General features: G+C 34.5%; 1 protein-coding gene across 1 annotated transcript in view; it reads right to left on the reverse strand.

The window, feature by feature from the left end:
• LOC114334752 (serine/threonine-protein kinase PAK mbt) overlaps positions 1–15,168 on the reverse strand; it is a 52,272-nt gene that overhangs the window by 7,771 nt on the left and 29,333 nt on the right. Inside the window, exons 2-4 of the mRNA XM_028284846.2 lie at positions 13,997–14,388; positions 10,842–11,130; positions 1,270–1,463 (exon numbers count right to left, since the gene is read on the reverse strand). Coding sequence (XP_028140647.1) covers positions 1,270–1,463; positions 10,842–11,130; positions 13,997–14,388 — 875 coding nt within the window. The remainder of the gene's footprint in view (positions 1–1,269; positions 1,464–10,841; positions 11,131–13,996; positions 14,389–15,168) is intronic.

The following is a 15,168-nucleotide window of genomic DNA, read 5'->3' on the forward strand; positions in this document are numbered from 1 at the left end:
ATTTATTCCTATTTAGGCGCATACAATTTATTGTAAAGGGGGGGGGGCGCGAGAAGCTTTCATTTCAACAAAAGGGGGCGTGGTACAAAAAAGTTTGGGAACCCCTGCTCTAAATGGTAGGGGAGCCCAAGTGGGGATTTTTGCAGTTACTCGAGCGCGTCAGATAATCATATGGGGAGAAACCTGGTACCCTGCAGATGTACCTCTACCATATATTAGCTCTTAACACAGGGGAGTTCGTTAAGGAGGGCCCGAAAAAAAATCTATCCTTAAAATAACTCGAAATTGTCAGATTAAGATAAGGTGAGTTAAGTACATGCAAAAGAGTGTATATTTCAAAAATCTGACGATTTGAGCCGGGCGTAAGGAAATGGTGAGTTCCAAAATTTCACAAGAAAAAAGCGAATACTTCGCGAAATGAATGAGATCGAAAAACTAAAAAATATGTGCATAATTGCATAGTGTAGAATTCCTTCCCTTTAGTCTTCACTGCAGCATCCATTTGGCTTGCATATTGTAGAAGCCTTGGAGGTTGTCACCAGGAAATGGGCCAATAAAGTTTTTCAATTAAAAATCTTTTAAAAATATTTAATTTACAAATATTTTTATTAGGTTGAAAAACTTAGTCTTTTATTTAGCAGATGCCGCTAGGCACCTACTACCATCTCGTCAGTTGCGGTGGGAGATGGATATGTCGAAGATTTTTACCTGGGCCAGAGAAATGCAGCCTATGCAGTCTCTGATGAACCTCTAACAAGAGGTGAAATCGTCGATAAGAGTGCTGGCTGCACTCTCTGATCTGAGTAAAAATTAAGACAGTTTTGGTTTCGCACCGCAACTGAATGAATAAAAATGGTATACATTTTTATTTTTATTTTTAAAAAATATGTGCTCAATGTTTTTTAAAAATCTATCGAATGATACCAAACACAACTTCCCACGGAGAGGGGTGGAGGGTAAATTTAATATTTTACATACGAATCTCGCGATATTTCGCGAAATGAACATCAGATCGAAAAACTGTAAAATATACTTATTCAATATTTTTGAAAAATCTATCGAATACCAAACACGTCCCCCCACGGAGGTGTGGTGGGAGGTTACTTTAAAATCTTAAATAGGAGCCCTCATTATATATTGCAGATTTGGATTCCTTACTACCAAAATGTCAGTCTCACATTTGTCATAGCAAACGCTTATTGTTCTTTCGGCAGATTGCAGAACCCATTAGGGGTTATAAAAATTTTTATTATACATATAACTACTCACCTGCGCACAAAAACCAAAATCGGACAATTTTACCCTTCCATCAAGGGCTAGTAATATCGAATCGGACTTGATATCCCTATGTATAACTCCTTGCGAATGAAGGTAAGCTAAAGCCTTAAGACATTGCTTACATACTGTTGCGATTTGTTCTTCGTCCATTCTGGAATGAGTAACGATATCGGTAAGAGCTCCACCTATAATAGAGTAAGTTATTAAGTACATTAAAATAAACCAAATGGATAAAACTGGCAGTTAGATACTAATAAAACTGTTTTAGTATTATTACTTTATTATAGTCAGTAAAGTAGTAGACATTGCAGCGCACTTTGACTCCTGACGTCACATGTCACATATTCTTCTTCTTATTGTGCCGTCTTCTAACGAAGATTGGCGATCACTTTTTGAAGTTATACTTCTTTACGATAGAGAGTGAAATTTTATAATCCTGGGCGCATGCGCACACAGACAGTATGTTCTTAGTTGCTAAATCATCCAACTAGTTGCTAAATCATTATGTATATATCAGCGCAACTAAGGTTTAAAAAGAATATATTAGTGTTTTTAGTAAATACATATATTTATTATAATTTTTGTGTCTTTAGATTTGTCTTCCTTGGGAGTAAGATAAGAAGTATTAAACATTTTTATATAATTATACTTCATTTGATTTATTTGTCACCGTCGTTTGTAATTACGTCCGAGCAGCGGTAAAAACAAAACCCCGATGGGTTGTTGGTAGAGCATTCGACTACGTAACGCGGAGGTCCCGGGTTCGAATCCGGACTCGGACGGATGTTATTAATCCTTTTTTTTTAAATACAAATAAACTATTTTAAGTACCTATATTTATTTCGTTGAAATCATATAATAGAATCAGGGGTGGCCAAGCTCCTTGATATTCCGAGCCATTTGTCAAAATTTGAAATTTTTCGCGAGCCGCAATTAAACAATTACCTCAAAAGTGAAAAAAAGGTTATTATATTATTACATTTCTCTTTCACTGTTTGGATTTCGTGTTTTTGAAGTGAAATAAGATGGTTCACATTGTTTTTTGAAACATGCGAATAATTCTACAAGCAGCCTTTAATAATTCAGGATACTTCAATTCTACATCATCCATACATCTGTTTCTGGGACGGCCTACTGATCTTCGATCGTCTCTAAAAAACACTGTCTATAACACTCTGTCTTTCTCTGATCTGCCTATATTATCTTAGCTTTTATATGTCTGACGATGTTTTCAGTTCCATACACAGTCACCAATTCAGCTTTGCAGCACCTTCTCCACTCTACTGTCAATTCATCTCTTTGAAGGACAAATATCATTCTGATAACTTTGCTTTCAAATACCAGCACCATATTTATTTCCCGCTGATGTAGAGTCAATGTTTCACTTTCATATGTGAGAATTGGGGGAATAATTGGCTGTACAGTTTTAATTTATGTTGTTTTTTAGCAGTTAGATCTTAGTAATGATAATAGGGAGTATAATGCTCTATTCCACGCAGCCACCTTTGCTGAGACCTGTTTTTATATGTGGTTGTCATCTGTGATTACCGCCTCTAGATATTTAAACTCTTTTCCTACTTCGAAATTGTGGTCATTAATAGTTATGTTCTGCCTAACTCTTCGTCTTGGATTTTTGGTTACTAGCATGTATTTCGTCTTCTCTTCATTTATTCGAAGGCACAGACTACCTGTTCCTTCCTCGAGTTGTGAAAACACCTCTCTCCAGTGGCGGTTTCTCCATAAGTGCACATGTGCACGTGAAGCCCCAAAATTATTTTCACACCAGCATTCATATATGCAAAATTTATCATTGTATCAATAACATTTTAATCTAACTATACAGTAATTGAAATTCGAAATAACAGATCCAAGGAGTTTATAAGTATCTAATAGGCAATATTTAATTATTTTTATTGTATTTCAAAGGAGAAACTTCACGGATGCGAAGCCTTAGACAGAACCCCTCGTTCACCGCTCTTACGGTGGTTCCTATCCCAATGACTTTTCATACGGCAAAATACAACTCACCACCCGCCCGCTACCCGATATAGCCCAAAAGTTTAGATGGCCACAAGAACACAAGTTGGGTGTGATCTTATGGTGTATTTAACGTGCACGGCACACGTACGTTTAAATTTTGCTTTCGTGAAGTTCGAATTTCGGAACAATATTAAGAATGGAAGGATTTGTGGATGTAAATATTAGCGTAAAATATTTAAAATCAATTAAATTTTCTTCATTATATTCAGAAGAAAAATTAAAAATGCCGAAACCAAATTTGTTAATTAAGGATGTAGAATAAGCTCTCACGTCTCTTGCAGAATAAGCCACTGCACCTATATCATCAGTATGGAGCAGATTTATATGCGATCAATTTTGATGAAATATGCGCATATATATGCAGTAAAAAATTACGAAATATGCGCAAGATATGCACAAAAATTTAAAAAATGCGCATTTCGAGAAACCACAAATTTTCTGTTCTATTATATTCTAGCGGGTTCTTTTATAGGGGGGCGGCAATCTTATTTATTATCTTTCAAATAAAATCATTATTTTTTTATTTATTATTTATTATTATTTATTATTAAAATCTATTCACATTTTTTACAAAAACTGATACCAATAGTTACCTATTTAAAATAAAACAACAATATCACTATATATATCTTCGATTATAATTCACTACAATGTGTTTTCCAAATTTTTTAAGAGGAAACATTTTCTTTGATATTTTTATAACTTGAAAAACTCCTTTCAACATCAATAGAAGTAATTGGGGCGTATTTAAAATAACTTGTTAAAGCCGAATATTCTGCACCAAAATCAATTTCAAAATTTCCATTAATGATTTCGCATAAATATGTCCTCCAAAGTTTTAAAGCCGTTTAAATACGGGATCTGATCTAAAGCGTGAATATTTCAATTGCCGTTAGAAAATCGTAAAACTATGGTGGAACCTCTATATATGGTGTATTCCACGAATATACGACTGTTTTGGATTATTGCGACAACGAATATTTTACTGTGCAAAATAAGAAGTACGAAAGGATTTTGCTCTAATAATGACTCCAATAAACAACAATATAATTTGCAATTTACTTTCGTTCTTCATATTTTGCACAGTAAAATATTCGTTGTCGCGATAATCCAAGAGGGTCGTATATTCGTGGAATGGGGTATACATACTGTGCTATGGTTAAATGTGTAAATTCTCTTAACAATGGGGGATTTAAAAGAATCACCAGAATTGTAGGTACCTGCTAAATATAATAAAAGTAAATAAAATTCGGATTTCCCGGTAAACCATCCTTCAGTCACCTTCATCATTTTAACATCCTACAATCATTTTATAACGGCGTACTATAAATAAGTAGTTTGCGTAAAGATGGGGTATTTTCTAAGAAAAAATGAAAAGGCAGTGAATGAGCCGTCTCTCTTCAGGTAGTTTTCGAATTATAACCAGCCTGTGCGGGGAAATATTTTGTGTCGAATTAAATTTTTTTTTTTGGACTTAAATGATTTTAATATGCACAACATATGCATGTTTTTTAAAAAATATGCAAAATTTAGTAAAGTTCTGAAATATGCGAAATATGCATGCAATATGCATTTAGCATAAAATCCGCTCCCTAATCATCAGCAAAGACCAACAATAGTTTTGATCCTCGATTCTTATATCTTCCTCTCAACTGAGATGATATTTTACCTATTACATATTCTAAAGCCAAATTGAACAGCAACAGTGATAAGAGGTATCCTTATAAAAGTACTGATGTTACACTTAGTCTTTTATATTTGCTGTCAGTAATTTAATACATTTTGCCACACAAAAATTAAAAGTAATTCAGGTACATTTATTAACGAGCGACAAATAATCCTTCAAAGAGCCGCATGTGGCTCGCGAGCCACAGTTTGGCCACTCCTGTAAATAGAAGTATAACTTCTTACGTGCGTACAAAGTACACACACATTGTTTTTAAACGCTTCCCTATCTTTTGCAACGTAAAATATCTGTTCAACACTGAGGTTAGTCCAATCTCTGATATTGCTCAGCCAAGATTTCTTCTTTTTCCCAAGCCTTTTCTTCTTTCTATTCTTCCTTGTAACGTGTAGCAGAGTGTATTTATCGTTTCGAAATATATGGCCTAGATATGATGTTTTCATTATTTTAATTGTATTCATAAGCTTTCTGCCATGTCGAATTCGTCTTAACACTTCTTCGTTTGAGACTTTTGCAATCCAAGGAATTTTCAGAATACACCTATATAAACTGCGCGTCATAGAAAACGGGCACCCTAAAAAATGGGTCATTTTTGATGTGGCGTATCTCCTTAACCTGTTGTCCGATTTAAGTGACTTTTTGAACATAGTATAGCCTTATTCTTTGTCAATAACCCTGTAATAACATTTTTGCTAAACAGGTAAATTTTCATTGTATACCGGATGTACGAATCAAACTGTGTTTTTTTCTCAAAGTTCGCAACACCCTGTGGAATATTCTAGCCTTTATCAAATACTGAAATTAAATCCCGACTATAGCCTCAGGTTTTCTGAACATTCTGTTTTTTTATTCATTCTCTTATGTTGGATAATACAAAAGTTATGTACTTTAACAACTAGTCATGTTTTTCATCAGTATAGGTTGTTTGTAAATAAGTGCGACAAACTTTAAGGGGCAATTCTGCATGAAATAATAATGACCGTTTGCTTTATAAACTTATGTCCGCAAATGCTTCGTTTACGAAATACGGGACGTTGAATATTTTTTACAAACTGATGATTTATTTTATTGCCCTAAAACCGGTTGAGATATGCAAATGAAATTTAGTAGGTTGTAAGAGATAGTTATTGCGAATTTTTTGACTTGCAATCAAGAATTTTATATTCACTATTGGCGTGCATACGGGTAATATGACCGATCATATTACCCGTATGCACGCCAATGGTGAATAGAAAATTCTTAATTGTATGTCAAAAAATGTGCAATAATTACTTCTTAAAACCCACCAAATTTCATTTGTATATCTCAACCGGTTTTAAAGCAATAAATAAATCGTCAGTTTGTAAGAAAAAATTTAACATCCCGTATCTCGCAAACGAAGCATTTGCGGACATACGATCATAAAGCAAACTGTCATTATTTTTTAATGCAGAATTGCCCCTTAAAGTTTGTCGCACTTGTTTATAAATACCCTGTACTTAAAAAGAACATGGCTAATTGTTATAGTACCTAACTTTTGTATTATCCAACATAAGCGAATGAATCAAAAAACATAATGTTGAGAAAACTTGAGGCTATAGTTGGGTTTTCATTTCAGTATTTTATAAATGCTAGGATATTTCACAGGGTGTTGCGAACTTTGAGAAAAAAACACATTTTGATTCCTACAGCCGGTATACAATGAAAATTTACCTGTTTAGCAAAAATATTATTACAGGGATATTGACAAAGAATAAGGCTATAATATATTCAAAAAATCACTTAAATCGGACAACAGGTTTAGGAGATACGCAACCTCAAAAATTATCAATTTTTTAGGGTGCCCGTTTTCTATGACGCGCAGTTTAGTTACATTTCGAATACCTCCAATATTTTTTACGGATTGGTCTTTCAGATTAGCTCTTCAGAGTCCAAGTTTCTATCCCATATAGTAGTTGCGACCAAACATAACATTAAACGAACTTCAATCTGATAGCCATACTTAATTTCTTATTTGTAAACATTGACCTTGTGTTTTATAAATCCTTTTCGAACTATTTCTATTCTGACCTTTATCTCCTCATCTTGATCTAACAGTGAATTTATAATTATTGCTCCGAGGTATTTATACTTGTTGACCCTCTCTAACGGCTTACCCACAAATGTCAGATGTATGTTGACAAAAGGGTCTTTGAGATCACCATAGATTTGGTTGTTCTTGTACTAGTTGTTCTTGCCGGCGCTGGGATTTGAACGCCGGCCTACCAGAACGCGAGTCAAGCATACTACCGCATGAGCTACGCCGGCCCAAATATCACATAATACGTGACATGTGCTGTCAGGGGTCAAAGATCAAGTTGCGCTGAAGTATCTACTATTCTACTGTGGTAAATATGATATTTACAAGGTAAATCCCCCTCTTAATAAACGTTTATCACTTTAGTCGTGAGATTTAATAAAAAAGAATGTGTGTGTACTTTGTACGCACGTAAGAAGTTATACTTCTATTATATGATTCTTAAAAATAAATATACTTTAAACAGTTTGTTTTAATTTTTTTTAAACACCAAACTAATTTTGGGCTTACCGCTTTCAAAAAAAATAAAAAAAAAAGTATAGGATTGCACTGGATTCGAACTCACGACCTCTAGATCTCTGGTCGAATTAGTCGAGGCATTGAAGCACAAAAAAAGGCCTTACTCTCGATTTTTGGCGCAGTAAGACGGATTTTAATGCAGTTTGGTGCGTTGGATTCGTGAGAATGTCAGGAAATTTTGTGAACTATTGTAATGAATAAGAAATCTGAAATTGCATTTGTGCATAAGAAAAATTCATTTTAAAAGTGCATTTTGAAATAGGCAATTATTATAAATTTGCAACCCGGTAAATAGTTGGGCAACATCCCGATTAATTATTTTAATTATTTTTAATTATTTTTAATCATTTATAAGTACATATAATAATAGTCTAAGATGTCAATAACCATTAATAATAAACGAAAAAAAATTCCTTATGTGGGAATCGAACCAAGTACTAACGGGTCCGTAGCTAAATACACATACCGCTAATCTACGCAGTCACTTGCTAGACAACGGCGATATTAGGTATAAACAAAACAAATTGGTAAGTAAAAATTGTAAAGAAAATTACTACATACTTAAATGTATTATAAAATTAATATATTCCTAAATTTTAGAAGAAACATTCGTAAATAGGTATTATTAATATCTATTAATGTTACTAAATGAAATATAAATATTTTGACGTTTCACAATTTGACAATTCACTTTTAACTGCAGTGCCTTAAAATTTTTAAAGCACCGGTGCTTTAAAGTAGCATTTTTAACGCTCCTATGGAGTGCTATAAATTGCATTTTTAACACGTTTGTAGAAAAATATATTTAAAAATACTAATATATTCTTTCCACACCTTTTCTGGACTGATAAATACATAAATTAAAACATTTAGTAACGAACTCCATACTGCCTGTGTGCGCAGATTACTAAAATTTCACCCTCAATGAAATCGCGCCTAAAGAAGTATAACTTCAAAAAGTCAGTATAACTATTAACTAACCTTTGTTGTTTCTCTTCCCACAAATTTTAACACGCAACAACCATACATTACATAACCAAACCGTCAACCGTCCACACCACAGCTGTGCTACAGCTGCCATATTGGATAATTTTTGACATGTCATTTGAACATCCAATCAGAACAAAGTTAAAATGCGCATGCGCCCGGATCATATGTTTTAACATATAAAAAGTCACCCTCATATCGCGCGTAAAGAAGTATAACTTCAAAAATCTTTTGAGTTAGATGCAATATGTCTATCTTATAGTTACAAATTAAAAACGTTCCTAAATAAATAGTTTAACTTAATTGACTTAAGCGCAGAACACACCTAACCGACCACGATCGCGATCGCGTCCACGATGGCGATGGCGATTTCGGTTTCTGCAGAAAGCGAACACATTGGAGCGATAGCGCCCTGCGATTTTATTAGTGTAAATAATACGTCTGGGAATATTGTGTATAAAATGTGCGATTTACAAGAAGAAGAAGCATTGTTTGTTGAAGTATTGTTGGATGAAAAAAGGCAATTCAATCTAATTTGAAGACATGCATCCTTCATTATTCGAAATTAATGCGGATAAAGAAAGAAATTTAATAAAAGGTAAGCGTGAGCGTTCTATTTTTTCCATTTATAAATGAAGACATTTATACAGTTTATTTTGTAGAAACAGAAGGGATGTTTGGGTAGTAGTCCTGTCGCCAGGGGGGGTACAACGGCCTCCTTTATTCAGATGGACTTACCCAAGTTTTTTTTATGTATTTTGACCCGTAGAACACGAATTTTTTGGGTAACAGCTGATCCGGATGTCGATAAGATTGTTATAAACAAAGAACTTGAGGAATAACATAACAGCGATTTCTCGCAAAACATAACATTTTTTTGTATTTTTGGGTCATTCTAAGCAAAAAATGTTCCTACAAGTTTTTTCGTAGGATTCATAGTTTTCGAGATAACCGCTGTTAAAATTTCAAAAAATCGAAAAATTGCAGTTTTTGAACCCGAATAACTTTTGATTTAAAAATAAAATAGGAGTTCTGCTTATCGTTGTTGAAAGTTCAAGTCAAATTATATCGGTTTTGATTATTTGCATTGCTAAAAATTTATTTTTTTATTGTTAAAGAAAGCTATAAACACATAGTGTTTCCCGTACCTAATACATGCGTTTTAATACATCCTACGTAGATATTGCCTCGCTTGCACTTGTACCTACTCTACCTACTTGTTCGATTTTAGATGAGAAATCATTGAAAACATCACTCACGCACTAGCTGTTTATTACTGTTTATAGCTTTGTTTAAGAATAAAACAATTAATTTTTAGCAATGCAAATAATCAAAACCGATAAAATTTGACTTGAACTTTCAAATGCGCTAATCAGAATTGCTATTTTATTTTTTAATCAAAAGTTATTCTGGTTCAAAAATTGCAATTTTTCGATTTTTTGGAAGTTCAACCGCGTTTATCTCACAAACTACGCATCCTACGAAAAAACTTGGTAAGAACATTTTTTGCTTAGAATGGCCCAAAAAATACAAAAAAATGTTTTGTTTTGCGAGAAATCGCTGTTATGTAATTCCTCAAGTTCTTTGTCTATAACAAATTTATCGACATCCGGATCAACTGTTACCCAAAAAATTCGTATTCTACGGGTCAAAATACATGAAAAAAACTTAGGTAAGTCCATCTGAATAAAGGAGGCCGTTGTACCCCCCCTGGCGACAGGACTATAGGTACATGACAATAACCTGAGGTACAAGCAATAAGGAGAATTTTCTAAATTGTTCCCAAAACTTCGCAGAGATGTGTAGACCGTTTATATACATATTTTAGAATAAATTTAGAAAATTTTGATGAAACATTTTAATACGTATGTTCTTTTAATCTGGGTGGGACAGGTCGAAAGATATATCATATATTTTTTTAAAGTTCAACAAATTTTTAGATAACTATTTTTATTTGCATCGTCGCGACCAGTGAAAAATGTAACCTGCTGCGTTCTGTGCTAAGCTAATTATATCGCCGCGATCGCAATCAGAACGCTGCACAAATTCCTTTGATCGCCAGCAGATCGCGACAAGTGTGTGCTGATCCACTTATTTGCTTCAGACGAGTTAAATCGCGATCGCCATCGTGAACGCCATCGCGTCGAGATCGCGTTGGTATGTTCTCCGCTTTAAGCAAAATTTTGTCTTAAAAAGCAATTAAAAGCACTCTTGATTGATATCTCGAAACCATTGGTACAAAAAGCATACTTTTGGTTTTCAGTTAAAAAAGCTTACCTTCCAAAAACTCCATTACTACCCACAACTCATCGTTCACCAAATAACTGTCGAACATTTCCACGATATTCGGATGATGGTAATCCCTCATGATGACCACCTCGTTGAATAACAGTTCTCTTCGTTGTTGTTTTCTCAAGTCCATTTTCTTCACCGCGACTTGTCGGCCTGTTGTACGATCGTGAGCTATGCATACGGTGCCAGTAGAACCTTCTCCAATCTTGATGAATCTCTCCAGGTTCTCCCGAGGGTCTTTCGAAGACACGACCATTTGTAGAGCTGCCCGAAACTAAAAAAGTAACTCTTTAAAATCATAATAAAATGGTACTTACCTAGTTTACGGATGCAATATTTGTTGCAACTTTTCATCATTTGAGCAACTATTTTTAATATTAAATGGAAATTATTATTAAATATCAAGCTTTTATAGATATATAAAAAGTATTTGACAGAACACCGCGGATAGACATCGACAAAAGCCTAAAGAACAGAGAAGTAGACACTAAACTCAGAAAAGCTATTATGAGTCTATACAAAAACACAAGAAACAGAGTAAGAACAGATAATATGGAAACCGACGAGTTTAGAGTCAATGATGGCTTACGACAAAGATGTGTACTAGGCTCCATGCTGTTCAATATTGTACTAGATGGTGTAATGAAGGAAACCAGAGAAGAAACATCGATGTTGGACATAAAAATCTGAAAATGATACAGATTGCGGAATACGCATTTGTAGATGATCTCGTTGTGTTTGGAAGAGACGAGGGCGAACTCAAGAGAAACCTCCAAATATGGAGGGAAAAACTTGAAAAACGCAATCTAAGGATTAACAAAAGTAATACCAACGTAATGGTATGTGGAAAAACAGATAAACGTACAAAAATTAAAATCATTAAAACACTTTAGAACAAGTTGAAACCTTCAAATATCAAGTAGGTCAACTAGAGAATAGAGGTACACAAGAAACTGTGATAAACACTAGAATAGCCAACGCAGCCCGAATATGCCATGCAATTAAGAGCACATTCCTATCGAAAAAAGAAGTATTTCAAAAAGCCAAGATAACCAACTACAACACAGTTTTCGTACCTATCTTAACATGTGGATCTGGACGCTCACCATCAGACTAAAGAAGAAACTGCAAAGCATTGAAATTAAGTATCTAAGAAGAGTACTCGGTGTACCAAAAGACCAGAATGGACGGGACCAGAAATTAAAGATTATCTTAACCCATTAACGCTGAGAAAAAAAATTGTTTTCGACAAAATTTATTAAAAATCGTTAAATGTAACAGTATTCTGTACCAAACGTAACAAGAAATTTTTTTGTAAATGAAACAGTTATTGAGAAAAAAACTGTTCCCATATGGGACCACTATGCGCGAACCCAGTAGATGTTCGTTAAGGGTTACTTGGTATGAAAATTGCGAAACAGTCAATACAAAGGACCACATCATATTTGCAGCATATTGTTATCCCTCGGCTTAAAAATCCAATGCGTGCGCAACTTCTTCTTTTGTTTTCTGGTACAGAAACCACAAAATGATTTAATCACTCGTACCGAATATCTCCAATTCGAGAGTCACTTCTTGCACCTGCAGAAACTCTTCCTGGTGCTTTCGGTGGGATTTTATATCTTATTGGATACATTTGGGTAAGATCCCGTGTAAATTCCAATTGGCTAATGTTACGACCAGATTTTCTATACAACTTGCATGCATTTTTAATGTTCGCATCCACTAGGTATGTAAAAATAGGCCATTACCATTTTTTTGGAACCGATTCCAATTCGATAACAAGAAACATCGCTACCCATCAAATCAGTACCACCTACATTAATATTGTATTTTGAAACAATATTTTTGGCCTCGGAACAACAATGTTTCTTTTTCCTGTCTTGAAAACCTTTTAACAGGTCTAGTTGCTGTAATCTAAAAAGTTCTGAAGGGCTTGAACCAGTATACTTTGAGTAATCAGGCTCTAGAAAATCATACACTGTAGAAACCAACTCCCTTTCTTTGCAAAAATCTGCATGTTGCTGCAGCTTGAAAATATTTAGACCTCCATCAGTTGGCGTAGATGGAATTGCACTGCTAGTACGGGGTGGATCTAAGTGGTTTCTTTTACGATCGTGACTTCAGCAGTGCCTTCGATTCTAGTATCATTCGAAAATCCAATTTCCACGCCCGAAGACAGCTGGTTACGATTTCGATTATCAATAAAACCCGCGTCATTTTTATCTGCCGAATCGTCGTCTGTCAAAATGTTAGTATCTGGAGATTCTATATAAACGACAGAAACATCATTATTACTTTCGTTTTCCTCAAAAGCTATACCTACCTACCGAGATCTTTTTTCAACGAAATTCCTCTAAAAATAAGAAAAGTAAAAAAAGAATAGTGAAAAAAATATATCCAGCAAACCGCCTAGCGGTTCCATTTGGGAACACCCATATTTTTGGCCTAGTTACGAAAAAACCAAAAGATGAAATATTATGAAAACCTGTACAAATTATTTATTAAAGTTTGTAAAACATCTTTTGAAAACAAAAACGGGGATAATACTGCAAAAAATAATAAATAAAACACTTACACGAAACGAATCTCCATATTTTGGCCCAAAAAAACCAACCGTAAATTAAAAAAGTTATTACACTGGAAAATAGGTATAAAACTAAATTTGGGTTGTTCATTCAAGAAAAGGTATCTAACCTTGAACTACAAATAGGCCGAATCTCTCTGCTAAATTTTACCTAACAATATGGTAAATAGACTCCGATGTGTATGCAATTTGTTGGCTCCATATGGTACCCGTAGGCGTTAATGGGTTAATGTCCAACATATAGAGAAGAAAATCGAAGCCCAGCTGTTCAATGTAGAGATGTTAATCACGCAATATGAACAATTGCTAATCTGCGGGTTACTGTGACAAGTAGCAGAGGAATACCAAAGAAGACGAGGGGGGAAACGCATATGCAGGACATGTCGGTAAACGGTATTTGATATTGGTATGACCCAAGGTGGAAGTTTATGGAGAAATGTAATTTGTGAAGCCGACTCCGCATAGGGATGAAAGCAAAGATAATGATAATCGAAGTTAGTGGGTTATTTAGCCTCTATAAATTATATTATTTTCAGTGCACAAGATACCCTACCTGTTCGTGTGTCAACCTTTGTTCATGATGTTTACTGGAAGAAACCTGGCCTGTAGCGCTAGCGGGCGCATGCGCGGGTTGAGCCTGTTGCACGCCGTTCTTCAGATTTTGGTTCTGATCATGTCTCGCCGGTGCAGGATGGTACCCTGCATGTTGAAGGCTTTGGTGAGAACCACCGTGGCTGGAATTCGGGTGTGCACCCATGTGAGGGATGGGAGCCATTGGGGGAGGTCCCGATGACATCATGGAACCGGCAGGCGAGATCTGGGGATGATCGCGCGGATGATAGCCCATATATTGCTCCGGGATGTTACCATTTAGATAGGAATTTGGAACTTCGTGATTGCTTAGGGAACGTTCGGCCGGAGAATTATCTCGTACTTGAGGTTTGCCTAAAAGGTTCAAAATACCAATATTAAGCTATTTAATATTTGTCAGTAAGTAATTCAGAGTAAAACATTAGAATACATATGACAATTATTAAAATAGATATTTTAATGTTGTTCTGAAGCTATTTCCTTGAGGCAACAATTAATTGATATTTTGTATTTTTGACAATGACATCCGATGTGGACGTCGAAACGTTAATAAAATAATTTTTATAGTTAAATTGTGGCTTATTTCAGAATATTTGATTTGTTGATAATAGATATTTTAATAGGAATCATTGTTTATTTGTTACATCCCTATCATATTTCTTTCTTAATAGATCTCTGTATACATTTCTTTCTTGACTAACATAATATAGCCAGCCCGTGCTAGATTTACTTTACTACAAAAGGTTGTTTTCGTTAAATTGTCTTTTTAAGCTTATTATCTCATAAATCAGGTCTTTTCATATATGTTCTAAAAATGATTATAAAGATAATATATGAGGCGTCAACTCAACGTGAGATTATCGGTATAAAATACTTTTTGAATCGATTCTTGAATACACCTGCATGTAAATCAGATCGTTTGTATATATTATTTACACCATATCTAAAGCGCCAAATCTAGGCGTTAGTAAACGTATGTAAAATTTCCTTTTATCGACATAAGAAACAATTTTGACCGCACACCTATATTTTTTATCGATCTATTCTCACTGAAATGGTCTTCTAATAGTCGACTATAAAAATATTTTATTGCTTTTGAATTTAAAAAACTATAAGGCATAAAAAAGATCATAA

Source organism: Diabrotica virgifera, chromosome 5, assembly GCF_917563875.1.
Source record: "Diabrotica virgifera virgifera chromosome 5, PGI_DIABVI_V3a".
NCBI classification, from domain to species: Eukaryota; Metazoa; Arthropoda; class Insecta; order Coleoptera; family Chrysomelidae; genus Diabrotica; species Diabrotica virgifera.